Consider the following 27793-nt stretch of genomic DNA (forward strand, 5'->3'; position numbering starts at 1 on the left):
AGTAAAACAAATTATTTCTTTACAAAACTTTTTAGCAGTGCAGGTTTTCAAGAAGAAACAAACATTACACTGGTTTTCAAGATGAAACAAACAAAAAAATAACCACAATATACAACACCCCCACTCCCCCAATAACATATAGAGATGCTGCCACATACATATGTATTAGATGTACACATCTGTATGTAATATTAGTTATTCACAATATACTTACAAAAACTATTATCAAGCAATAGTGTTAACATTAGGTACACATCTGTATTATACTATTCACAATACACTTACAAATACAATTTTCAATACATACTGTCCTTTTTTTTACAATATGTTTAATACACTTATAATTTTAAAAAGCTGATGTCAAAACCAACACAAGAATTATCTAAAAGCATACTTTTAAAAAATATTTACACAAAAAGTAATTTCTAAAACTTTCATAATGGGTGATACTTTCTGCCTGCTCTGCATTTTAATACCTATCTTTTTTTCCCCTTCTATAGAATCATGCATCCCTAAATGATGGAGGCATTGAATCATCTTATTATAAACCAAATTCAGATGTCTGCCTGGCACACCACGCAGCATTATAATCAATGCACATGTATGGTTAATTATTGAAATGTGACTAAAGATTTGTTTTCTTGCCAAATACAACTGAATCTTGTTTTACTTGATCCAAGATGTGGAAGATTAACTTTGTGCTCTTATGTTCAACTGAACAAAATAATTCATCAAAGTAAAAATAAACAATTATTTTAAAACAATATGCACAAAACATACAAAGTTAAGGAAAAAACAAGTTGCCAATGTACCTTGCATATAAATACTACCATCCCATACCAAAATATTGCAAAGACAACAGTCTAGATAGAAAACCCACAATTTGTTCTGTCCCATATTTTCATGCATAAAATACACTGCACTGAGAAGTGCATGCGACACTCAATATTGCACTCACCAACTGTCAGCCCTTTGTGTGTATGTGTGTGTGTGTGTGTGTACGCGCGCACGTTTATGTGAATTTGTATGCATGAGTGCATGCCTGTGTGTGTGTGTGTGTGTGTGTGTGTGTGTGTGTGTGTGTGTGTGTGTGTTTTATGTGTGTTTGTTTTTATTTGTTTTTTGTTGTTGTTTTTGATTGTTTTTTGTTTTTTTGTGTGTGTGTGTACCGATGTATACATGTGTGTAATGTAACAATGCATGTCAAAGTATAGGCCGATACTTCCATTTTCTTTCAGATCATTTTGCATATGATACATATTCACAAACTCAAGTTCAGACACAGAGGTGTGAACTGATCCACATATAATACAACTCCAAGTCAGAGACACACAGCATCTGTGTGACCTAGGCCACAAAGGCAGGCAGCACTTCGGAGATATCCTGGCGACAGACAGGGCAGCGTTTGTCAGGCAGACGACTGGTGCACTCGGCACAAGAGAAGAGGTGGCCGCAGGGCAGGAAGATCATTCGGGGTTTGTCCGACATGCAGATCTTGCACACAAGAGAGTGTCCACCATCTCCAGCAATTCCAGGTCTAGCACTGCTGGCACCATCACCTGTGGGAAAGAGTGGGGTTTCAGTAAGCAACATGTCTGGCGTGAGACTTATTTGAAAAAGCTTCAAAACATACAAAAAAAAAAAAAAAAAAAAAAAAAGACATTCCACAGATCCCATCTTCCCTGGAATCCACTTGATATAAGGGCTAGTTCAGGAAATCAAATAAACAAAGGACAAATTGTCCATATTCAGGTTTCATTCTTCAACTTCCATAACTTTGAGCTTCGAATGCTACAGCTTTTTCTCAAAGCTAATAAACACTTCCTCAGAGCAAATAATCAACAACTATAACACTGCATGATTTTTATCAGTTGTTAATTCCTTGATAAAGCAACAGATCCACTCTAAATCTTCCATACTCCATTAACTGTCAATAACTGACAACTGGAAGGTCAATGATTCATATCCAAAGACAGACACAACAGTGTGGGGTTTTTTTTCAGCCCATGGCCAGCTCCTATTGAAAGTCAAATGCGCAACAGGCTCAAGTGAGAAGATTATGACAACACAGTTGAGTGTCATTCAGTCAACAGACCCATCAGTGAGAGTGCTGTTCAGATTCCCTGACCAACACTGCCAGTGTCTGACATCTCTGGTGCACAGTATCCATGACTCACCCTGTGGCCCTGCTGCCAGGGGAGCTCTGTGATGGTGGTCAGCTCTCAGCCGCTGAACCTGTTGCATCAGGGACTGGATCTGCTGGTCCTGCCACCTCAGCTGTTCCTCCTTCTCATCCAGCTGTTGCTGGTAACTTTCATTCAGCTGAGAGACAGTCTCTTTCTCATCCAGCTGATGCTGCAGTGTCTGCACAGTCTGCAACAGTACCAAAACATGTTTTTTTAATGCAACAATACCATTCTGACAGTAAAAAAGTGAAAACATCTGTATCATCTTTGTATCTCTTGTCTTCAAGATCATCTTTATTGTGGATGCAACAGTGACTAACTTAAAAAATGCATTTAACTATTACAGCAAAATGTATAACTACTTTTCAAGTTTTCTGGTTTTTGGGGAGACAAAACTGGATACAGACTTGAGAGCAACATTTGTATTTATCAATTTTTTAAACATAAAAATCATACAGATTTCTCAAATGAAAACTGTACAAACAGAAGCTCAACCACATTATGTCTTTTACTTGCAGTCAATCACAAGTTTTTGTTGAACTGATAGTTGTGGGCTCAATGCGAAAGCTCAACCAAAGACAGCTCACATAGATCAAAATGTCAGTTTTATTGTTCAGGCAATTTTGTTTCAATATCCTGCAATCATTATGATTATATTTACCCAAGTTCCACTGTTTTTATGTCTTTCCTAACATTCTCGCTTGGACACTTCATAACAAAAACTATATTCTAAAAAAAACTTGATAAACATTCCACACAGATACAGTTAAAAAAAACAAAGAGTTGGTCTATAAACTGCGATGGCAAAGTGACTGACATCACAGACTGTTAAGCAGGAAGTCGTGAGTTCCAATACCACCAGGGGCATATCACTGTGGGTCATTTTGGTCTGTGGCCTGATCCTATCTTATGCTGTGGGCTCAAATGAAAAGACAATTGCCACAAAGTCATCTACTTCATGGATAGTCTTAGAGAAACGCCTACACACATATGTATACCTAAACATGTACACCTACACACAAGAATGTCTGTAGACAAGACAGTATTGTATTACAATGTCATTTCTTGGTATTATATTACTGATGACACATTACACACTTGCTCTTTTTCCTGCAGCTGTGTGTCTTTCTGCTGCAGCTGTGTGTCTTTCTGCTGCAGCTGCGTGAAGGTCTGCTGCAGCTGTGCTCCTTGTTGCTGCAGCTGTGCTCCTTGTTGCTGCAGCTGTGCTCCTTGTTGCTGCAGCTGTGTGAAGGTCTGCTGGACCACCTGTTGCTGCCTGCAGATGGTGATGTGATTCTCATCGGCAGCCTTCAAGGAAGCCTTCAGGATTGCCTCGTTGGGATAGCGGCCTGTGTAACAGAAAGAATGCCAAGGTAAATGGTAGGCCTGCGGAGTCAATGGTCAACATCACAATGTCTTCATAACACAACTAGCATGAAAAAACTTCAGTTTATATCAATAATTTTACAAACATTTTGAATTGTTTATAGTAATTGTCAATACCAGAAGGTACCAATATAATAAAGCAATCCTTAACCTTTAAAACAGACATATCACTATCAGAAAAATCATTTGATTGCAGAACACACACACACACACACACACACACACACACACATACACACACACACACACTCACACATACACTTCATGCATGTATATGTTTCTATGTATCTGTTGCAAGACTGTAAACTGATCAATTATTCATTCATCAAATAAATCAATCTATAAACATATGATGCCAAACAATGTTAAAGAAAACAATGCTTGACGCTAAATTATGCATCCACTGTGCCATCTAACAATCATACATAATGCATCTGTATCAAAACCCACCTTAGCAATAAAAACACAAATGTCTGAACAGCTATTCACAATCACTAGCAAAGCCAGAACTACCCTGTAATGAAATCTAAGCTGTGTGTAATCACTGTCCAAACTCACTAGTTTGACAGAAAAACTTGACGATAGCATGTTGGATTTGTGGGAGGGTGTACCCACATGCAAGGGCTGCCTTGACAGCTGTCATGTCCAGGACTGACGACCCTGGCTCCTCCCCCACCACACCCCCACTGCCACTGATATCACCTGTCAATCAACAACATACATCTTCATCAGGTATGACTGTTTTGATGTACATGTATGAATATTATAAAAACAAAAGGAATTGCAATATCATTTTGTAAATGAATTTAATGCAGCTGGCACTGAATGAGAAATGGATTTCAGGAAAACAAAGATGAGCAGAAACAGAAAGTGTCAAAAGCTGTTTATTTCAATGACTGGTTAAACAGAATTTCAGCAAAGAGTGGTGTTCAAATCTTGTACACATGTACTGATTTTAACATCTGAGGGCATTTCATCAGATAATTAAGTATACTATTGTACGTGCTTGCATATTACATAATACTAGTATTCAAACATGGCATTATTACCTGCATGACAGACAACCTCATGTTCACAAGTTTATTTAAACAAACATAATAATATATTTTTATCTTCATTAATTTGAATGAAACGTGTCAGTTTTCATGAATGCAATAAAGTACAGCTTCACCAGGTTTTCATACTATACAAAGAATCGGACTAAACTACTGTTATATTATGAAAGTATCACAAGTATATATCAGGAAGCCATAGCTTCAGAATGAAGAATATATTTCAAAACACTCACCAGCATGGAAATCCTTGGGATATCTTACTTCAGCCTGGACCTGACAATCAATCAGCACATGAAATGTCAGAGAACTGTAAATTTTATATTGTATGATTGCAAAATTGCATGCTTACAATTAAACAATCATAGCATGATACATTGAGAACATCTTAAAGATAGATTTACATTTAACTGACTGGAACTAGTGGAAGGATCAACACAGCAAATTCAAATTTTAGAAAATAGTGATAAAATTCACAACAATTTACTTAAAAAATACTTCACTTATACTGTTATAATTAGAAAACATTGTGCATCAGTTATATATGAAAAAAGACTTTGCCCTTTGCAAGGGACACACACACACACACACACACACACACACACACACACACACACACACACACACATGAAATACCTGTTGGCTTAAAGCCTGAGTGATGAAGTCCTCGCCCTTGCAGTTGATGACGTGAAGGCAGGTAGGAGACACAGCAGCATGGGTCATCCACACATCAGCTTCTTCACTCCAGTCGTAAAGCTCCACCCCACAGCTGTGGCACACCACTTTGTCACTGTACCCTGCAAACATCATCATCACACTGACACTAGTATCAGTCATCTCTCCCACTGTCATGACAATAGAACAGAACATCACCTTGTCATTGACAGTCATTGCTCTCCACATCATGACAATGGTACACTGCCATGTCACTACACACATCATTTTCAACAGTCATCACCTTGTCACAGCACATATTGATCATTATCACACTGATCATCATCACTTTCTACATCATCATGTCAATCTGGCAGAACATGAACATCATTTTGTCAGTGCTGGCTGCACATATATCAATCATCATCACAATGACAGCCAATGATCTCCTGATCATGAAATAAAACAATGTATTGTCGAAACACACAAAATCATGAAATAAAACACTGTATTGTCATCAAGGCCAACACACACACAAAATCATTCACGGTCATCACTCTCTACATCTTCATGACCACAGAAAGTCATCTTGTGACTGCACACATCAGCAACAGTCATTGCTCAGCCACCTGAACCAAAACAAAACAAACCCTTTTTCAAACAATGAACTAACTAAGCTAAACTAAACATATACATGCACACACACACATGTATGCACACACGCACACACACATGTACACACACATGTATGTCCATAACTAAGGAGGTGTTAGACTATTGTACGTAGAAATACTAGAATTATCCATATATTCACTACATTAGATCTGCTTTTAATCTAAAAATACTTTCTAAAAGGTGCAGATGCTTAACCTAAGCCTTGACAGTCTATCATATGATAGACACATACAGGGTATCCAAAATACTATATAATATTGAAGCATTTGATTTTTACACATTAAATGTTACATGTTTGTCTGAGTGTGTATGTGTGCATGCCTGAAATCTGACTGAATGACACTGGAAACGAATAATGAGCACCCAATGGCAGCCGTCAGTCGGCTCTACCCAGGTAAGCAGCCTGTTGTGTAAATGACCCTGTGTTTGTAAAACGCTTTGGGCTTGGTCTCCAACCAAGTATAGGCACCATATAAGTATCCATATCAATCAATCAATTAAAAAATAATAAGTTCACAGATCATATTCATGACTGAAATTAAGAACAAGAAAGGCAAGGCCTCCAACTTTGAAGACTCACTTGTGATACACACTTAAAGAAAAATATTAATAAAAACTTTTAAAAATTAAAAATTAGTTTGTTGAAATGTGTTCTCTATTCGTTATTATATACCGGTATATATATATATATATATATATATATATATTAATTATATATATATATATACACAGCTTTCTGAAAAAAAAATAATAAAAAAGATTTTTAAAAAAGGCTTCAATGCAGATTGGAACCATGGATGTTGGGATTGAGAATGAGTGTTTTTACCCACTGCGCTAATGCGGGTTTAGTGCTGATGTTCAAAAATTATATTTGAGCATGTACTTTTGGTGGAATGAATCGACAGTGGCAATCAAAGTCATAACGCAGTTTAAATCATGTTAATTTGGTATATCTCGGACATTTAAAAAAATTTCTTTCAAGTCCACGGTAAAGAAGATGTTCCCATCGCCTCAAAAACACTGCAATATATGTCTAGTTTTGTAGATCTATCTGCAGAGATCCATGATCCACAAGTTTTGTCTTTCCACTCACTGAGAAACTACGACACCTTCCATTCAATTTCTTTTTTCTGTTCATTCTAATTAATTCAGTAATCAGTATCCACTTTAAAACATTCACATGCAGTAAACACATCAATAATTACTTAAGAAATTCTTTTAATTCGGCGGTAAAGGAGACATTGCTATCGCATCAGGCTTTGCAACATATTTTGTCAAGATCTGCACTGACCAATGCCGTGTAGACGAGCCAGTGAAATGATCGATTCAAATTTTCTTTTCTGTTCATTCCAGTTAAGTGTCCACTTCAGAATATTCATATGCAGTAAACACAACAATAATGTAGTCAGTGTCACTGTATTTGTTCTGTCCAGAATGTGCATTTCTTTGCTTTTAATTGAGAACAAGAAAAACAAGGTCATGGTGTATTCTCACCAATCGGGAAGCTGCAAAGGGGTAACAGTGGTGTTCAGTGTATGGAACCAACATCAATGAAATGAACTGTTAATGATTCGGAAATACAGCTGAAATCGAGAGACTTACAACCTGTTAGTATTGTTGGTATGACTGTGAAGTTGTTGTTTTTTCCTACTATGGATGCATAGACACACAGACACACACACACACACACACAACCGAACACCAGGTTATATAACATAGACTCACTTTGTTTACACAAGTAAGTCAAAAATGACCCACCTTCAATGAACTTGTGTACACATACACACATGCGTGCATACTCACACAAGCATGCACATGCATACGCACACATACACACAGTGACTAACACAGATCTATGATGTGTTGGCCATTAGCACACATGCACCAGTTTGACAACCACTGAACCAGGCTCAATCCTCCAATAACCCATGTTGTAAATAAAAATACCAAAACCCTGCTCTCCACATTATATAAATATCATAAATTAACATGATCACACACACATGAAGGGTCTCTCAGTAAAATTACACATGCTTCTGAGTATGCACACACACACACACACACACACACACACACACACACACACACAAACACACACACAAACAAACACATATATATATATACTAATATACATATGCACACGCACAAACACACACAAAACAACTTGGAATGATAAACATGACGCTTCCCACACCAAAAACACCACAAACAATAATAACATATAATGATAATTACAACAAAAACAAGACAGAAGAAAGGAAACGATTTAATAAAATTAATGTACAATCTTACCACTGTAGAAAAATCCAGCAGAGACCATGATATGAGACGGAAAGATTTTGACACACATCTTAGGCCAGCCTTGGAAACTACCCAGCCTCTCTTCTTCCTTCTGATACTGCACATATTTGATTTTCATCTCAGAGTTCTTTTGTTTCCTGGCCGCCTGCTGCTTAAAATAAACCAGTCTGATACACTGTTCTTGTTTCTGTGAAATGTTTCCCACATCAAAACCCATCACAAATGGACATGAGGGACACACCTTTCTGTGCACAGCACTAGGCTGATGTCCATTGAGAACCAACACAGTTCCACAGTAAACACACATGACATCTTGCTGCTCTCTCCTGAAAATGAACCCTTCTTCTGCCCATGTCTGGTACTTGGTGTTGACGATGGGCTGAGGGAATGTGTGAAGGCGGTGACTGGCAAACAGATGGTCATAATTCCCTGACTTTGGCTTGAAAGGATGTGTGATGGGTGTCTGATCCAGGACACTTGGTTGAGCCACCGCGTTTGGTGTGGCAGCACCCTGAGGAACATCAGCTTCTGAATTCTGATGATTTTCATCTCCGTCTTGTTGGTGCTGCTGCGGCTCTGGGAAAAGCACTCGTTGAGCTCTTGCTGTTCTGTGAATGTTCGTTGGATGCGGTGACTGTTCCGGTGTCATGCTGCTTGTCTGAATACGACAGGGTAAATATCTGCTGTATGGATTATCCATTAAACGTAGCAAGTCAATCTGCAAACTGTCTTCCGTCATCGTACTCTCGTCTGATGGATTCAGTGCTGGACATCTGGGGCTGATAACCCTGTGCACTGCAGCCGGCGATTCGTACAACTTGCAGTCACTTCCCGACAAATCACTACTCCAATCTGAGAACTGCACTGCACATGACTGGCACATCACTTCATCACTGATACTGTCAGCGGTACGTTCAAAATAAGCACCTGCAGCTTTGGAAGCAAAAGCGGTATTGGAGATGCCAGAGCAAGTATCACTTGGCATCGGCCACTTTGCAAAGGAAGACAGCCTACACAGCGACTTGGAAGGCATTTTCCTTAGCAGGATTTGAATTATTTATACCCAAAATGTACATAAACACTTCACTGAACGCAACACTATATAGTATATTATCCAATTTTATCACAAGAATTCAAGAAGTATAGTTTTGTTTAGCAGTCCGCCATGTTTGGTGCATTTTTCAACCTTTCCGGTGGAGGTCAAGTAAGGGACATAAGCCAGAAAACTTGCGACCTCATTTTTGACACGGGCTTGGTTTGTAAACAATAAACGTGACCGCATGCTTTTGTCCAACTCGCGAGAACTTTTTGAAATCGTTCGGATATTGTGGATGGCCACGAAGGCTTCTGAATGTAAAATGTAATGAGAATCGATCTCATAATTATGATCATTGCAGTGCTCTTACAGTCTTGCTGATGATGGTCAAAATAATCAACTTGATAATCACACAATATAAATCGTTCACGTTTTTTTTTTCATACGTAACCAAATCACGAAACATGTAATGCGATAAGAATGCTTGATACCCAGTTTTATTCACTTCTTTTATATCTTTTTGATATCTCTATGGCGTTCTAAACGCTTTGAGTAGAATGCGGTTTCCATTACTGTATCACAGTGGCCGTTTTTAACACTGATGGATCCGATAGGCAAGTCGATCAGTCAGTTCAGTTGATAAGTCAGTGTTCGGGCAATTTTCTCCTGAAGTCATCAATTTCTAAATATAACAATTTGGGACTTTTTATTGTTTACTGTATGACTGATGGTTTTAGCAGCCCTCAGACGGTGTTCATCATCAAATCATTGACGACACTAAAGAGAGATAGAGCGGAGAACTGATCAACTTCAGTGATGAGTGATGCCGGGCCGAATCACAGTGAATTTTACGAGGATAATGAGATAATCATAAATGTTACTGCTTTTTCAACTCAGTACTGATCAGGTTCGATATAAGAAGAAAAGAACAGATCGACAGAGAGAGGGGCCGGCCGGAGACAAAGACATACTAGAGAGAGACATGCTGGGGCAGACTGGGAGAGGGACCGATCGATCGGGTACAAATTATAACGACGTCACTAAAATCGAAAACAGTGTACACTGACATCCGGCGATACCGGAGAAGAAGAAAAAAAAAAGGCGAAGCGGCGCCCGTAAGCGTATAGGCTCCGGCAAAATAATACAGATCGTGAAACGGAATGCGACAATCAAGTTAAACAACATGCTGAAGATTGAAGCAGTGCGCGCAACTTGAATTCATAATAAAATTCAGTTAGACTGAAGTGAAACTGGTAAGAATCATCCAAATAATATTTCAATGAAAAAAGATGAAAATAAGATCCGGAAACATTGTGGTATACCTACAATTTGACATGGCACACAGTAAGCCTCAGATATGTACCAATAATGAGATATACACACTTCACTGGCTGGCCGGCGGCACAGACGGAGAGAGACGAGAGAGAGAATAAATGAATGAATGAATGAATTTTCTTTAATTAGAGAGAGAGAGAGATTTCTTTAATGAGAGAGAGAGAGAGAGAGAGAGAGAGAGAGAGAGAGAAGACAAGATAAGACAAAATTCTTTATTTCGAGGATAATAGATAAGCAATGGTATACTTTTTTACATCCAGTCCCCTCCCTGAATAGGGTCTACATTAAACAATACTAGATAAAATTAAACCATGCATGGTGTTAGTAGAAATACATAATAGAGGAGAACCGACAAAAATTTTAAAAATAATAAAATAAAATAACTTGAAGAAAAAGAAGAACACACACACACACATACACACACACACACACACACACACACACACACACACACACACACACACACACACACACACACACACACACACACACACACACACACACACTGCGCGCACACACACACACACACACACACACACACACACACACACACACACACACACACACACACACACACACACACACACACACACACACACTGACACATGACATACAAACACAAGCATGGTGTTAGTAAAATGCATAGGAAAAAATCAGTGAACAAAATGAAAGAAACAAACACACACAACACACACCGCACCACGGGCCAGAATGGGGGATGATGGGTGAGGGAGGTTCTCAGTCAACCATATACATGTGACAAACAGTATCATTAAAATGAACGATTCACATAACACATTATGGCATAAGGTGGGAAAGGCAACGTTTTTTTAAGGTAGTTGGGCAATGGTGTTGTTTAATTGTTTCTGGGGAGTGAGTTCCATTGGGTGGCGCCAGACTGGATTTGAACAAGTCAATTCTTGGGATTAGGATATGGACTTTGTGGGGCCGGGGGGGAGTGGGGGGGGGGGGCGTCCTTGATGAATGTACAGAAAATTTATCTATCAATGTTGGTCACAGTGGTGCTATCATAATCTTATGCATCATGATTCCTTTATTGTACTCTAATCTACGGATTAGTGGGATAATATTCACTTGTTTATAGTCTGAGTCTAAAAGGGAAGTCCTTTTAAGGAGTACCAGCTTGAATCCCCGTTTATGATGATTCAGTAATGGCTTCATGGTGTTCGCACTTGCGGAGTCCCGTACTGTTGATGCATAATCAATTGGAGACTTGATGTGTGCTTGAAAACATAATTTCTGTGAGTGGAGGTCAAGGAAATATTTCATTTTGGATAGTTGATGGGTTTTCTGTGCTGTATTTTTGCAAAGGGAATTTATGTGAGGATTCCAAGTGAGATTGTTGTCAATAAATTTATGATCTCCAGAACATTATGATCACTGACCTGTTCAATAGGTTCACCTTGGTCAGGTCAGGAGCATAGCCCTTGCTACTGGTACCATGTAACCCAGTACTACCTGCCGCATGTGAAGTCTCCCAACGACGGACCAGGCGGAGGAGGAAACCTTTCCCAACGGCTGTGAAGGCGGAAGAGGATGACCAAAGGGCAGGGGGAGCTCTTATCATTGGCTGGAAGTCCTCCTAGGAGACGGAACTCCGAAGAAAAAACCTGCACCTGCCGAGGCCATTCTACACGTGGCAGTGTCTGCACCTGTGGGAGTGTGACCGTCGGTAGGCGAGAGAGTGGGAAATGGACTGCACGACTCCTCTTCACTAAAAAAAAAAAAAAAAGTCACCTGTGCAGGTCAGGCAACCAGGCTAATGTCGGAACGACGAGCTAGCCCTTCAACAGAGCTGTTGTGCTGACCCGCACCTTGTTGTACTGCTGTGAAACATGGACGACGTATCGTCGTCACATTCAACAACTTGAGCAGTTTCACCAGAGATGCCTACGAAAGACTCTCGCGATAAAGTGGCAAGACAGGGTCTCCAACCTCCAGGTCCTAGAGAGGAGTGGCCTGCCCAGCATCGAAAGCCTGGACAGGACACGTTGTCCGCATGACAGACAGCACGATCCTGAAGATGCTCTTGTATGGCCAGCTGAAGGAAGGCCACCGCGAACTTGTAAGACCCTGCAAGCGCTTCAAGGACACCTTGAAGACAAACCTCAAAGCCTGTGACATAGACATTGCTTCCTGGGAAACTGATGTCCTTGACTGCTCTCGCTGGAGGATGCTGTGCTCTAGTGGCATAAAGACGTTTGAAAACAAGAGAACGCTGGCTACTGATTAAGGAGAAGCGTGAGTGAAGGAAGCAGGGCTCAACTTCTGGAGACGTTTCTCCTTGCAACACCTGTGGGAAGTGCTGCGCATCCAGAATCGGACTCTTCTCCCATATGAGGACACACACCGACAGATAAGCCTGCCTGCCTACTCATCCGTCGGTCCGACGGGAGACTCCATCTTTCCGGTTGAGTCCAAGACTCATAATTTGCCTGCACTGATGGGAGCTGATGACGACGAGACCGTGTCAAAGCTTTCTGTATATAGTTTTTAAACTGCGCTCACAGCGTCATCAACTCCCCCATTGAAATGAACCTTTTGTGTTTCTTCACTGAAACATCATCATCATCATCATCTCTCTCTCTATCTCTCCAAGCACACACACACACACACACACACACACACACACACACACACACACAGGAGGTCGGTGGCCCTCTCATTAAAATCTCTCTGTCTCTGTCTCTGTCTGTCTCTCTCTCTCTCCAAGCACACACACATGTATACATATATCCACATACACACACACACAAAGAGGCTGCCACATGTAGACACTGACTCACGCACACACGCACGCGCGCGCGCACACACACATACACACACGCGCGCCCGTGCGCACGCACTGCACACACATACACACGCACGTGCACACGCACTACACACACACACACACACACACACACACACGCGCGCGCACAGAGTCTTTGTATTACTATGCCTTTTCCAGTTCATTTTTTCTTACCTATTTACGAACGGGTAGTAGGTATGCTTATATATTTTTGTATATGCGCATGCTCGTGACACAAAGAAATAGGAAAATTGTATTGGATATCAATGGCCGGCGACAATATGTCTCTGACTGGAAACTTGTTGACATTTTTCCTTCTACTACTGACGATGCCGTACACTTTCATATGTTTAAAATACAGACATTGATTTTCACGAGTCAGACTGCTGATTGATGATGGGCACTACAAAGTCCTCACGAAACAGTTTGTTCTGCGATCCACAACATGAGCAACATGTTCGTGAAGTGCTGGCTCTCACTCGAGCCAAAGGAAGAAATTCTCCTCTCTACTTTTTTTCTCTTTCTTTTTCCCCGAAGGAAAGCTACCAATGTCAGGTCATCCGTCATGAGCCCTGATATCGGACGAGACCCTGCACAAGTGACAGAATAATCAAAATGATGATTGTGGTCACTGGCGAGGAAGAAGAAGAAGAAAAGGAAGAATAAGAAGTAGACCTGTAGTGAATCACAGTGTCCGACAGTGGAGTTCAGTACGTGGTGCCTGTCAGTTCTGATTCAGTATACGCGCACAGGGCAACACCTACCAAGCCCACTAGGCATACTGACAACAATAACATCTCTTTGTTACGCGGGAGCCAGGTCGGGTGAACGTCCCTTCCAACTTCGAGACCGCTAACACTGAGCACCGCTCCAACGCTTGAACAGTCCGCCATGAATCTGCCGACGCCAATGACCATCAGTTGACAGGAACTCACTGTGATGGGGCAGATGGAGCTCTCGGAACAATTATCCTGGGGCAGATCCCGGCAGCGTATGCGCAGAGCATCGGCCTGCAGTAGGTCTGTACGTGAGGGGACACTTTTGACTTGTACAAAATGAAATGAAAATTTATAATTTTTCGTTCAACCCATCTTCCCGTTTCCCTCACTCAAGTCAGTGACTAGACCACCGGCCACAGCCGTGTGAACACGTGTGCATATTCGCGTGTGTAAACACACACACACACACCTGTTTGTGTATTAGTTGGTTTAGCTACTGGTAAGCATTTGCTGTTGATTGTCCAACACATGGGCCAAATAATGGAAATCGGGCAATGCCTTGTTGTCGACTGAGATTACAAAATAGAAACAGAAGATGCGTGAAAATATTTACGCATGTGTATAAACTGAATGCTTTAAACTCAATGTGTTTTGAGACCTTTAGTCCCCAAGCTTTTGAAGGGTCTCGGGTGTGGTTTTCCAGCAGACATTGGCTGTGTTTCTCGTGCACAAACTATTAGAAGGGAGATAATATGTACATGTCAGTTATTCTTGAAATCGCGTCCCTTGGTTTGTTTCCATGTGGCGCCTTGAAAATGTGTTGATTCTGAGAATAGTGTTGGTTTTGTTTTGGTTTGGTTTGGGTTTTTTGCTATTCAATTGAGGAACAGGCATTAAATTGTATGTAGACCAGCTTATGACTTTGTTTGTGTACACATGCATAAGATTAAGTAGATATGTTAAATAAGTTGGAATACTTTCTCTCTCTTCATTTCCACTGACCATCAGACACAAAAACATGAATGCACAATCAACATGCATTGACACACACAACCAAGTTGAAAATCAAAAACCCACATGTGAATTTTTTCCATTACATTTGTATTTCAGCAAACTTTACAATGAAATGAAAGAGCAAGTTATACAGTTATACAGACCTACACCAGATACAACATGTCATTTCTGATGAAGATCAGTGAACACAGTGCCAACTCTGAGAAAACAGCTGCCCTACACTTCTGAATGTTTTGGTGTTGGTGATGCTATTTATCCAGGATTACATGAAAACCAAGGGTTATTCTTTCTTTCTTCACTGTGATGATTTATTTGCATTTGTGCTGAAAGTATGATCTCCAAAACAACAAAAATGGGCATCAATAAGGCCAGATTTTTAACAGATGACATCCAAGTTCGTCTTTCACACATCTTTCTAATTATGCAACAGAAACATGGACATGGGTTATGACTGCTGAATGCTCTCTGAAGTGAAATGTGAATGTGAAGGAAATTTACTTCCACTGATAAAACCATCCTTTACCAGGCTCATGAATGATAAAAAAACATCAAAAAACAAAAAGAATATGAAAGATGCTTATCAATGCCAAAGTGAAAAATCATCTAAGACAGGCTCATAGGAAGAAAGAGACACATATCAAACAATAAGACAGGCAAATGAAAGACAGACAGGAGATACATATGTATCAAGCAATAATACAAGTAAATGAATTAATGCCAGATAGACTTAAACACATGTGTCACATAAAAAGACAGGGTAATGAACGAAGACAGGAAGAGACAGTATCAAACAATAACACTGGTGAATAAATGGACAGAAAGAAACACATGTCTCAAGCAATAACGACAACAACAGCCAACCGACCAGTCCTTCATACTACCCTCTCCTTGTTTCTCTCTTTCAAGAGCAGTACCTGCCCCTATTCTCCAGGAATACACATTAACAGTAACACCATCAACAGTAACATTGTTCATACAGACTCTGTAACATAACAAAGCTTAGAAAAAGAATTGAGAAAAACAGTCACAAGCAAGAGAAGGAGTGGTAAGATATTTACAAAGCCATCATTAAAAAAAGCTGCCCATGCATTTAATATTATATGTGGCTCATATTTACATTCAATTACAGGGGGGGCGGGGAATCCAGAAATGAATTCTCAAAATTCAATAAGATTTTGTTCTCTCCAACTCCTTCCCTTGATCTTTTGCTTTCTGATCCTGGGCACATGCACACAAATAAACACACTAAAAGCTTTTTGTTTACATCTCAGCTGCTCAACACTTTAAAAGTACCAAATTAAGCAAATGAATTTTCTCTCCACAAAACTACTTACTAACACACAGGTTTACAAGAAAAACAAACCAACCACTTAACCTCCCACACCCACAAAAAAAAAAAGAAATGTAAAGATGCTGCCACATATTTGCATAAGATATATGCATCTGTAATATTAGTTATTCACAATATACGAGGGTCATTCAATAAATAAGGTGAATTTTTCGGTATAAGGACTTCTAATACAGATAGAAGCTTACTTCTTTTTTTTGTTGTTGTTGTTTTTGTTTTACTTCTTTTTCACATGGATTTAATTTGTTTTGCAGATTAAAAAAAAACTTTAAGAGTTTTGGCGATTAACAAAGATGGCCGACCAAGAAGCATGCTCCAGGATTGAACAGCGGTCAGTTATCAAGTTTTTGGTTGCTGAAGGGTGCAAACCAGTTGAAATTCATAGGAGAATGTCAACTGTGTATGGTGCCACATGTTTCAGCCGAAAAAATGTCTACAAGTGGGCTAAATTTCTTTAAAGAAGGACGGAGCAGTGTTGAGGATGAAGACAGGCCTGGAAGACCTACAGAAGTGAGGTCTCCTGAGGTGATCGAATCAGTCAATGACCTCATTCAGTCTAACAGAAGGGTGACAGTGGATGACATTGCAAGGACTTTGAGCTTATCTGTTGGGACAGCACACAAAATTGTCCATGATGACCTTGGCTACTCGAAGGTCAGCTGCCGGTGGGTGCCAAAGATGCAAGGCCTCACACAGCAGCCCGAACGGTGCAGACCATCAACGAGCTGGGCTGGGAACTGCTCCCTCATCCCCCTTACAGCCCAGACCTTGCCCCTTCAGACTTTCACCTGTTTGGTCCCTTGAAAGCGTTCACGAGAGGCACGAAGTTTGAAAGTGACGATGAAGTCAAAAGTGTTGTGAGCGACTGGCTGAGACATCAGTCCAAAGATTTTTACGCTGAGGGAATATGGAAGCTTGTGCACAGATGGGAAAAGTGTGTGACAGTGCTGGGAGACTACGTTGAAAAAAAAAATGAAAAAAAGTAAGCTTCTATCTGTATTAGAAGTCCTTATACCGAAAAATTCACCTTATTTATTGAATGACCCTCGTACTTACAAAAACTCTTCAAATTAGACATACATTTGTAATATATGAGTTATATACAATATACTTACATAAACTATTCTCAACACACATTGTTCAATTTGAAAAGTTATGTCTGTACTTTTGTCTTAGTTATTTACAATATACTTACAATTACAAATAGCTGACATAAAAGCTGTCATACAGATTATCTGCATGTGTATCTTAAAACATTGTTCTCTTCACAAAGACTAAAAATTTAATTTAAAAAATTGTTTTCTTTCAAAATATAAATATGCACAAATGAATTCTGTTTTATTTGCTGAGTTTTGTTTTATTTGATCCAAGATATGAAAGATGTTCTGTTTAAAACCAATAAAAAAAAAAAATGTCAATTTAATATATAAGTTATTCAAAACAATGTGTACCTAATATGCAAAGTTTAAAAACCAAGAAGAATGCTTATATATCAAGCATAAAACATTACCATTCCATATCCAAAAATAAGTGCTGCAAAGATAACAGTATAGGCAGAAAATTCACGATCCAATTAACAGAAAACCCACCACTGGTTCATTCCCAAACTTTCATACATAAAACACATCACACTGAGAAGAGCTTGCACCAAGCCATATTGCACTCACCAACAGAACTCAACCATTTCATCTGTCTGCCTTCTGATATGCATGTGTGTGTGTGTGTGTGTGTGTGTGTGTGTCTGTGTCTGTGTGTCTGTATTTGGGTGTGTGTATTTAGTGTGTCTGTGAGTGTGTCCATGCATGTGTGCATGTGTGTCTGTGCGTGCATGTGCACCAAAGGCTGTGAATAGGTGAAATGTTATTGTACATATCAAAGTATACACCTGTACACTTTTCCTCTTTTTTTTCAGATCAGTCATTTTGCATATGATACATATTCACAAACTCAAGTACACACACAGAGGTGTGAACTGATCCACATATAATACAACTCCAAGTCAGAGACACACACAGCATCTGTGTGACCTAGGCCACAAAGGCAGGCAGCACTTCAGAGATATCCTGGCGACAGACAGGGCAGCGTTTGTCAGGCAGACGACTGGTGCACTCGGCACAAGAGAAGAGGTGGCCGCAGGGCAGGAAAATCATTCGGGGTTTGTCTGACATGCAGATCTTGCACACCAGAGAGTGACCCCCATCTCCAGCATTTCCGGGTCGGGCATTGTTGAAACCATCACCTGTTGAAAGAGTGGGGTGTCGGTGAGCAAGCTGTCTGGTGTGAGACTACATAAAAAAAGCTTCAAAACATCATTCCGAACATCTCACCATCCCTGGAATCCACTCCATATAAAGCCCATACAGGCCTAGGTCAGGAAATCAAATAAAGACAACTTCAGGTTTCATCCATTCATTTGAGCCTCTAATGCTATTTTATATTTATAGTTAACTTTCTCCCAAAGCCAAGGAACACTTCCTCAAAGCAAGCAATGAACAGTGGCATCACTTTTAAATTTTCATTTCGTTTTTAATTCCCTAAGAAACCAACAGATCCATTCTGAATCTGCACAGAACCCATTAACTGTTGCTTGTTAATGAATCTGAGATAAATGAATCATAACCAAAGACAAGCATATCATTGTGTGATTTTTTTCAGCCCATGACCAACTCCTAACCAGAGTCAAGTGTGCTATGGGGTCACATGAGAAGTATCAGGATCACACAGTGGAGTGTCACTGACTTCAAGTACCCATCTTTGAGAGTGCTGTTCACATTTCCTGACCAACACTGCCAGTGTCTGACATCTCTGGTGCACAGTATCCATGACTCACCCTGTGGCCCTGCTGCCAGGGGAGCTCTGTGATGGCGGTCAGCTCTCAGCCGCTGAACCTGTTGCATCAGGGACTGGATCTGCTGGTCCTGCCACCTCAGCTGTTCCTCCTTCTCATCCAGCTGTTGTTGGTAACTTTCATTCAGCTGATCCTTCTCATCCAACTGTTGTTGGTAACTTTCATTCAGTTGAGAGACAGTCTCATCAAGCTGAGAGACAGTCTCATCCAGCTGATGCTGCAGTGTCTGAACAGTCTGTAATAATACCACAAAAAAAGTGATTTTTATACAAATTACCATTCTGACTGGAAAGGAAATCTGTAAAATCATCCTTATCTTCTCTGTGTCCCTTGTCTTCAAGATCATCTTTACTGTGGAAGCAGCATATTAACAGTAACAATAAGTTAACATATGCATTTACTATAGCATCTGCAGCTCAGGTGTCCTTGAAGATAAATTTGGGCACAGACCTGTCCCCTGAGAGCAACATTAGTATGTATTGTTAGAGTATAAAAATCATATAGATTTCTCAAATGAAAAGTGTAAATTATAAGTCGACCCAAATAATATCTTTTGCTCACATTTACACACAAGTGTGTGTCAAACTGATAGATGTGTATTCAAATGTGAAAAATTCCACTTACAGCAGCTCATCTCAATGTCACTGTTTTAACATCCATGCAATATTTTTTTTAAATATCCAGGCAAATTTTATGGTCACATCTACCAAAGTTCCACTCTTTTTCTGTCTTTCCTGACATTCTGGTTTGGACACTTCATATCAAAAACTAAAAAAAAACTTGCCAAACATTCCATGCAGAAACTGACACAGTAAAATGGCTGAAAAAGATCTAAGGCAGAGATCATTTCACTTTCAATTCAATCTATAAAGCACTAATCAAAAATATCTGTATAAATATCACAGAGTTACTACAAAAAGAAGATTAAATTTAAAACTACACTGACTGATCGAAATCATGGATCGGCCGTAGCTACTTTCGTTTTCTCCGCATTGGCGGGTAGTAGTTTGCACAGGACAGGAATCAGACCCCTGCTGGAGTCTGCACTAGTGGGTCACGGTTAAGTATGTGTAATTAAATCATGCTTTATGCTCACTATCAAAAACAATGTTTAGTTAAACTAAAGGGAAAGGAAAGGAAACATTTCCTCCCAAGCCAGGCAATCCTGACCACACTGATCTTCATTTCACTGCTTCATTGTGTTGGCAACCTTTGGATAAAATCTTACTTTTTTAAACTCCTTCTGACTTCATTACAGTTTTTATCATTTCACAACCAAAACTGTAAACGCTTGCCAAACACACCACACAGAAGCTGATATGCATGCAAGACTGCAGATGGAAAGCCAGAGATAGTTTCGCTTTTAAGCTATGTTGACACACAGCATAGAATACATGGTTTGAGCTCACTGACAATATTCCTAGCTATAAGCTTTACAGTAACACTGTGTGGCTGGTTGTTTCTTCGCCTTTGTTGCCACTTCCTCTTTGTTGTTGTTTTTAGTTTGTTTTCAACAAGATGGAGTTGAGGGCCAGGAATCAGTCTCAACGACAGTATCCTAAAGAACAGAAGTATAGAAAAATATAAACTGACAATTATGCGCCACTAATTCCGCAGGCTAATGATCCCAAGTTTGCCTCAGTATCTTTTTTTTTTTTTTAAATATATCATTACTGCTTGATATTTTTTCACTTCAGCACGAAATTCTGTAGTGAGCACAGCAGTGTATCATTCTGAAAATCAGCAGAGCATGCTATGCTCAAAATGTATCAACTGGCAAGTCTGTGGGTACTGAACATAAAAGAAAGACAGTTGTAGCTAATGTTGACCTTCCAGCTGCTGTAGTGAAGTAATTAGTGTCACTACTGATGACCAGTATGTCATGGATACAGACTGTGTCAGCAGCATGATTAATTTTGGGATGTTTTTTTCATGGTGCCTGATACTACCCAGGTTTAATAAGCTAGGAGCTCATCTGAAAAGACATGCAATCATCTACTTCAAAGACACACACTGACACACATACATGTATACAAACATACATGCACACTCACAAGCAAAATGTCTGTAAACAAAATAAAAAGTATTACATCCTTAGTATCATTCCTTAATATGATAAACCGATGACACATTACACACCTGCTCTTTTTCCTGCAGCTGTGCTCCTTGTTGCTGCAGCTGTGCTCCTTGTTGCTGCAGCTGTGCTCCTTGTTGCTGCAGCTGTGTGTCTTTCTGCTGGACCACCTGTTGCTGCCTGCAGATGGTGATGTGGTTCTCATCAGCAGCCTTCAAGGAAGCCTTCAGGATGGCTTCATTAGGATAGCGGCCTGTGTAACAGAAACTGCATTGGTAAATGATAGGCCTGCAGAGACAGTGGTCATTATCATCTCTGTCGTCAGTGTGGACATTGTCTTCACAACTCAAGTATGGTGATAATGTGTCAAAAAAATCAGTTTGTCTTAATATCTGGCAGTGATTTTATCAAAATTTTGTAATGATATCTAAAAAAAATAGATAAATAAATAAATGAATTTCAATGCCAGATAATACCAGTATACTCAAGCATTCCTAAGCCTTGAAAACAGCTATCAGTATCACTATCAGATTTTATTATTCTATTTCATTAAACAAGACACACATGCACTCTCACACACTTCATGAATGCACATATTCAACTATGTGTCTTATGTAAGACTATATAAACTGATCAATTATTCAATCATCAATAAGAAAATAATGCTTGACGTTAAATTACGCATCCACTGCATTCAATCATCAAATAAATAAATCTGTAATTATATATTTATCACCAAAATAATGAAGAATAAATAAAGAAGAAAATAATGCTTGATGCTACATTATAATCCACTGTTCCATCTAACAAGTGGGTATACTGCATCCATGTCATAACCCACCTTCAGCAATAAAAACACAAATGTCTGAACAGCTATTCACAATCACTAGTAAAGCCAGAAGTACCCTGTAATGAAATCTAAGCTGTGTGTAAGCACTGTCCAAACTCACTAGTTTGACAGAAAAACTTGACGATAGCATGTTGGATTTGCGGGAGGGTGTACCCACATGCAAGGGCTGCCTTGACAGCTGTCATGTCCAGGACTGACGACCCTGGCTCCTCCCCCACCGCATGACTACTGCCACTGATACCACCTGTCAATAAACAACACGCAGTTTTATCACATATCTTGTTGTTCATTAATACCATAAAAGAAGTATTGTGCTGCAACGTCATGTATTAATATAGTACAACTGACACTGAATGAGATTGCAGATTATACAAGACTGAAAGCGTTGAAAGCAGTTTATTTTAATGACTGGTTAAACAGAATTTCAGCAAGGACTAAAAATCTTGTACGCTGATTTTAACATCTGAGGGCATGTCATCAGATGATTAAGTAAACTACTGTACATTTGTATATATGTACACATGTATGTATATAAATTATCAAACAGAGCAATCTCACCTGCATGTGTGTCTAAACCTCCAGCTCAGTTAAAAACAAAACATAAACTGACATAATTTTACACAACTGTGTAATGACATAATTAAATTTTAAACTAATTTGGATTAAAAATGTGTCAGTTTTGATGAATATATTAGTATCACCAGGCTTCCATCATATATGAATCAAACTAAAATATCATTTCTATTACATTATAAAAATGTAATATTTATTATTAAGCCATTTCAGAATAAAGAATAAAATATAAAAAGCACTTACCACAACTGGAATCCTTGGGATATTTTACTTCAGCCAGAACCTGACAATAAATCAGCAAGTGAAATTACAGAGGAAATTTTATGTAAAAAAACTAAGTGTAAATATTTCATTGTATTGAATTCTTTTGTATCAATTATTCAATGCATGCTTACAAAATTTGATGTTAACAACAAAAGGAAACTGGCATGATACATTGTCAATATCTTTATATTTGACTGACCATAACACATAGTAAGTTGAAAAATAAAACTGATTTTAAAATCATTCTAATTTCTATAACAAGTTAAAAGACTTCTAGAACTTTTCACTGTGGTTCTAGTCGAATGATAAAGCATGACGCATCAGAAAAAAGTAACCAGGTGCACTTTGCAAAGGATATTTAAATTTCACACACACACACACACACACACACACACACACACACACACACAACTGCATAAACACATGTCTACACACACACACACACACACACGAAATACCTGTTGGTTTAAAGCCTGAGTGATGAAGTCCTCGCCCTTGCTGTTGATGACGTGAAGGCAGGTGGGAGACACAGCAGCATGGGTCATCCACACATCAGCATCTTCACTCCAGTCGTAAAGCTCCACCCCACAACTATGGCAAATCACCTTATCACTGTGACCTGCACACATCATTATCATCAGGCATCACTCTCTCTCCGCATCATGACAACAGAACATTGCCATTGCCATATATATATATATATATATATATATATATATATATATATATATATATATATATATATATATATATATACACACATCATACACACACTTTTTACTCTCCATTACATATAATGACACATTACTATCACTTTGTCAGTGCTGCACAACATCAATGACAGTCATTGCTCTCCACATCATGACAGCATTGTCATTGCACACATAATGTTAGGTTGTTTTTTTTTTTGTTTTTTTTTTTTACTCTCTACATCATCAGTACAGCAGAACATTGTCTTGTGAGTGCATCTTCCTGTTCCACACATGTATAAATCCTTGTCACACCAGTTGGCAGTCACTGCTCTCTACATTATGATTATGACATAGTACATTGCCTTGTCAGATCATTGACAGTCATCACTCTCCACATCATCACACTGACAGTGACAGTCATGTCTCTCTCACTCAGTCTCTGCATAATCACGATAATAGTACCTTGCCTGGTCACATAATACACATAAGCATCATACATCATACCTATTCACATGACCATGGCAACAATACCTTGCCTTGTCACTGCATACATCATCATCACACTGACACTTGTGACTTTTATCACTCTCCACATGATCATAACAATCGTATCTTGCCTTGTGACTATATACATCATCATCACACTGACAGTCATCACTCTTCACATGGTCATGACAATCTTGCCTTGTCATTGCATACATCATCACCACACTGACACTTGTGACAGTTATCACTCTCCAAATGATCATGACAATCGTATCTTGCCTTGCCACTGCATACATCATTATCACACTTACACTTGTGACAGTTATCACTCTCCACATATCATGACAATCGTATCTTGCCTTGTCACTGCATACATCATAATCACACTGACACTTGTGACAGTTATCACTCTCAACTGACACTTGTGACAGTTATTCCTCTCCACATGATCATGATAATCATATTTTGCCTTGTCACTGCATACATCATCACCGCACTGACACTTGTGACACTGACAGTTATCACTCTCCACATGATCATGATAATCATATCTTGCCTTGCCACTGCATACATCATCATCATCACACTGACAATCATCACTCTCCACATGATCATGACCATATAATAGCATCTTACCTTGTCTCTGCATACATCATCATCACACATCATCACTCTCCACATAATACAATCATGACAACAGCACACTGTCCAATTCATTTTTAGTCAATGCCTGTTCACGGCATACATGTATCATAATCAAGTCATTTTCCACATCATGATCATGACAGTGGTATATATGGTGACACACTGACACTGCACACAACATCTGTAGTCATCACTCTCCACATCATGACAACAGTACAAGACACTTGTGTTGCATTAATCTACTGCATGTCATCATCAATATTATTATTAATATGATGTCTTTGTATTCTGCACACATTCATATTATATTTCAATCAACATCATACTGACCATTATAACTCTCTGCATCTTAAATAATGACAATAGCGACTTTTTGTCAATGCAACTTCCACACATCATCATCAACACACTGTCAGTTAATGAGTTATCATTCTCCATATCAAGGCAATCTAAAATTATAGTACATTGCCTTGTCATAACACACAGATCTATACATCTAATAAAAAATGATCTATGTATCATCATGAATCACATTGACATGATAAAGCATAACAATCTTCTTCGTTAATGGGCTGCAGCTCCCATGTTCAGTCGTATAAAATGTACACGAGTGCCGGAGTGGGCTTTTACGTGTATATATTGACTGTTTTTACCCTGCAATGGAGGCAGCCATACTCCATTTTCAGAGGAGGGAAGGGGGGGGGGTGCATGCTGGGTATGGATATATGACTTTTTTTATCCCACAATGGAGGCAGCCATACTCTGTTTTCGGTGGGGGGTTGGGGGGGGGGATGTATGCTGGTTATGTTCTAGTTTCCGTAACCAACCGAACGCTGACATAGATTACAGGATCTTTAACATGCGTATTTAATCTTCTGCTTACATATATACACATGAAAAGGGTTCAGGCACAAGCAGGTCTGTACATATGTTGACCTGGGAGATCGGAAAAATCTCCACCCTTTAGGCTAGCTTTACCCACCAGGTGCTGTTACCGAGATTCGAACATGGGACCCACAGATTGAAAGTCCAACCCTTTCACCACTCGGCTATTGTGCCCGTCATAAACAAAGCATAATAATGTGTGATATGATGTGGTAATGTGTCACTTTATACACCTCTCCCCCACCAGTCATCCCAATCAAAACAAAACAAAAAAACAAGAGAAAACACAGAAAACTGAAATAAACTATAAACAGAAACACACACACACACACACACACACACACACACACACACACATGTATACAAGTACACACTCACTGATGCACACACAGGTAGAAACCTACCTGACAACATTAAAAACCACCACCACCACCAACAACAAAAGAAATGTTTAGAATCTTACCACTGTAGTACAATCCAGCAGAAGCCATAGCATGAGCAGGAAAGATTTTGTCACACATCTTGGGCCAGCCTTGGAAACTACCCAGCCTATCTTCTTCGTTCTGATACTGCACATACCTGATTTTCATTTCAATGTTATTGTGTTTCTTGGCTGCCTTCTGTTTAAAGTACACCAGTCTTATACACTGCTCTTGCTGCTGTGAAATGTTTCCCACATCAAATCCCATCACAAATGGGCATGAAGGACACACCTTTCTATGCACAACGCCTGGCTGATGTCCATTGAGAACCACCACAGTTCCACAGTAAACACACATCACATCCTGCTGCTCTCTCCTGAAAATGAATCCTTCTTCTGCCCATGTCTGGTACTTGGTGTTGATGATGGGCTGGGGGAATGTGTTCAGGCGGTGACTGGCAAACAGATGGTCATAATTCCCTGACTTGGGCTTGAAAGGATGTGTGATGGGTGTCTGATCCAAGATGCTCGGCTGAACCACTGCATTTGATGTGGCAGCGCCCTGAGGAATCTCAATCTCAGTCTCTGCATCTGATTCCTGGAGACTTCCTTCTTCACTTTGGCGTTGCTGTGGCTCTGGAAAAAGCACTCGCTGAACTCTTGCTGTTCTGTGAATGTTTGATGGATGCGGTGACTGTTCTGGTGTCATGCTGCTTGTCTGCATACGGCTGGGTAAATATCTGGCATAGGGATTTTCCATCATACGTATCGAATCAATCTGAATCTGCAAACTATCTTCCGTCATTGCACTCTCGTCTGATGGATTCAGCGCAGGACATCTGGGGCTGATAACCCTGTGCACTGCAGCCGGCGATTCGTACAACTTGCAGTCACTTCCCGACAAATCACTACTCCAATCAGAGAACTGCACTGCACATGACTGGCACATCACTTCATCACTGATACTGTCAGCGGTACGTTCAAAATAAGCACCTGCAGCTTTGGAAGCAAAACTGGAGACCATCATCATGCCAGAGCAAGTATCACTTGGCATCGGCCACTTTGCAAAGGAAGACAGCCTGTACAGCACCTTGGAAGGCATTTTCCTGAGCAGAATTGGTATTATTGATGTCTAAAATGTACACAAACAGTTCACTGAACGCAACACAGTAAATATAATCCAATTTTTATCACAACAATTGAATGGAGTGTATGGTTTTGTTTAGCAATCCGCCATTTTGGTGCGTTTTTCAACCTTTCCGGCGGAGGACAAGTAAGGGACATAAGCCAGAAACTCTTGTGATCATTCATTTTTTGACACGAGCTTGGTTTTAAAACTGGTGAACTTGACCGCACCCTGATTGTTTTACACACGAGAGTTTTCCAATCTGTTTGGATATTGATGATGGCCATGCATGTATAATATGAAGTGAATCGACCACATGTCATTGCAGTGTTCTCACAGTTTTGCAGATGGTAGTCAAATAATCAACCGTGCTTTTTTCATACAGTCGTAGTAAAATCACAAAAATTGTAT

At 39.6% G+C, this 27793-nt stretch overlaps 2 protein-coding genes across 4 annotated transcripts; both read right to left on the bottom strand.

The window, feature by feature from the left end:
* Positions 1-1058: 1058 nt before the first annotated feature.
* Positions 1059-27493, bottom strand: LOC143292856 (baculoviral IAP repeat-containing protein 3-like). Of its 3 annotated transcripts, none has more exons than XM_076603484.1 (7): positions 26299-27493; positions 23586-23746; positions 23107-23146; positions 22391-22534; positions 21506-21693; positions 19349-19601; positions 1059-1559 (listed from the first exon to the last, which is right to left on the bottom strand). In XM_076603484.1, the coding sequence occupies exons 1-7, from the start codon at positions 27356-27358 to the stop codon at positions 1348-1350; spliced, it is 2058 nt and encodes a 685-aa protein (XP_076459599.1). In that variant the 5' UTR covers positions 27359-27493; the 3' UTR covers positions 1059-1347. The 3 variants fall into 3 exon arrangements, with proteins under 3 accessions (XP_076459599.1, XP_076459600.1, XP_076459597.1); XM_076603485.1 differs by lacking the exon at positions 1059-1559 and adding an exon at positions 17574-18757 and having other exon boundaries at positions 22448-22534; XM_076603482.1 differs by lacking the exon at positions 1059-1559 and adding an exon at positions 17574-18757.
* On the bottom strand, positions 1931-9428 carry LOC143293102 (uncharacterized). Its single transcript, XM_076604010.1, has 7 exons — positions 8246-9428; positions 5261-5421; positions 4861-4900; positions 4188-4274; positions 3285-3535; positions 2178-2373; positions 1931-1944 (listed from the first exon to the last, which is right to left on the bottom strand). Exons 1-7 carry the CDS (start codon positions 9285-9287, stop codon positions 1931-1933), a joined length of 1791 nt encoding a protein of 596 aa, XP_076460125.1. The 5' UTR covers positions 9288-9428.
* Positions 27494-27793: the final 300 nt, after the last annotated feature.

The sequence above is a fragment of the Babylonia areolata genome, chromosome 18, assembly GCF_041734735.1.
Source record: "Babylonia areolata isolate BAREFJ2019XMU chromosome 18, ASM4173473v1, whole genome shotgun sequence".
NCBI lineage: Eukaryota > Metazoa > Mollusca > Gastropoda > Neogastropoda > Buccinidae > Babylonia > Babylonia areolata.

Bases quoted from the DNA above. Each gene is read 5' to 3' on its own strand.
- LOC143293102 (XM_076604010.1), bottom strand. From the start codon at position 9,287: ATGCCTTCCAAGTCGCTGTGTAGGCTGTCTTCCTTTGCAAAGTGGCCG. The intron at 4,901-5,260 runs GTATTTCATGTG...ATTGATTGTCAG, and splicing joins CTCAGGCTTTAAGCCAACAG to GTCCAGGCTGAAGTAAGATA. The intron at 4,275-4,860 runs GTGAGTGTTTTG...GTTGATTGACAG, and splicing joins TCCCAAGGATTTCCATGCTG to GTGATATCAGTGGCAGTGGG.
- LOC143292856 (XM_076603484.1), bottom strand. From the start codon at position 27,358: ATGCCTTCCAAGGTGCTGTACAGGCTGTCTTCCTTTGCAAAGTGGCCG. The intron at 23,747-26,298 runs GTAAGATTCTAA...TGATGTGTGCAG, and splicing joins TGCTGGATTGTACTACAGTG to GTCACAGTGATAAGGTGATT. The intron at 19,602-21,505 runs GTGTGTAATGTG...GTATTATTACAG, and splicing joins AGCTGCAGGAAAAAGAGCAG to ACTGTTCAGACACTGCAGCA.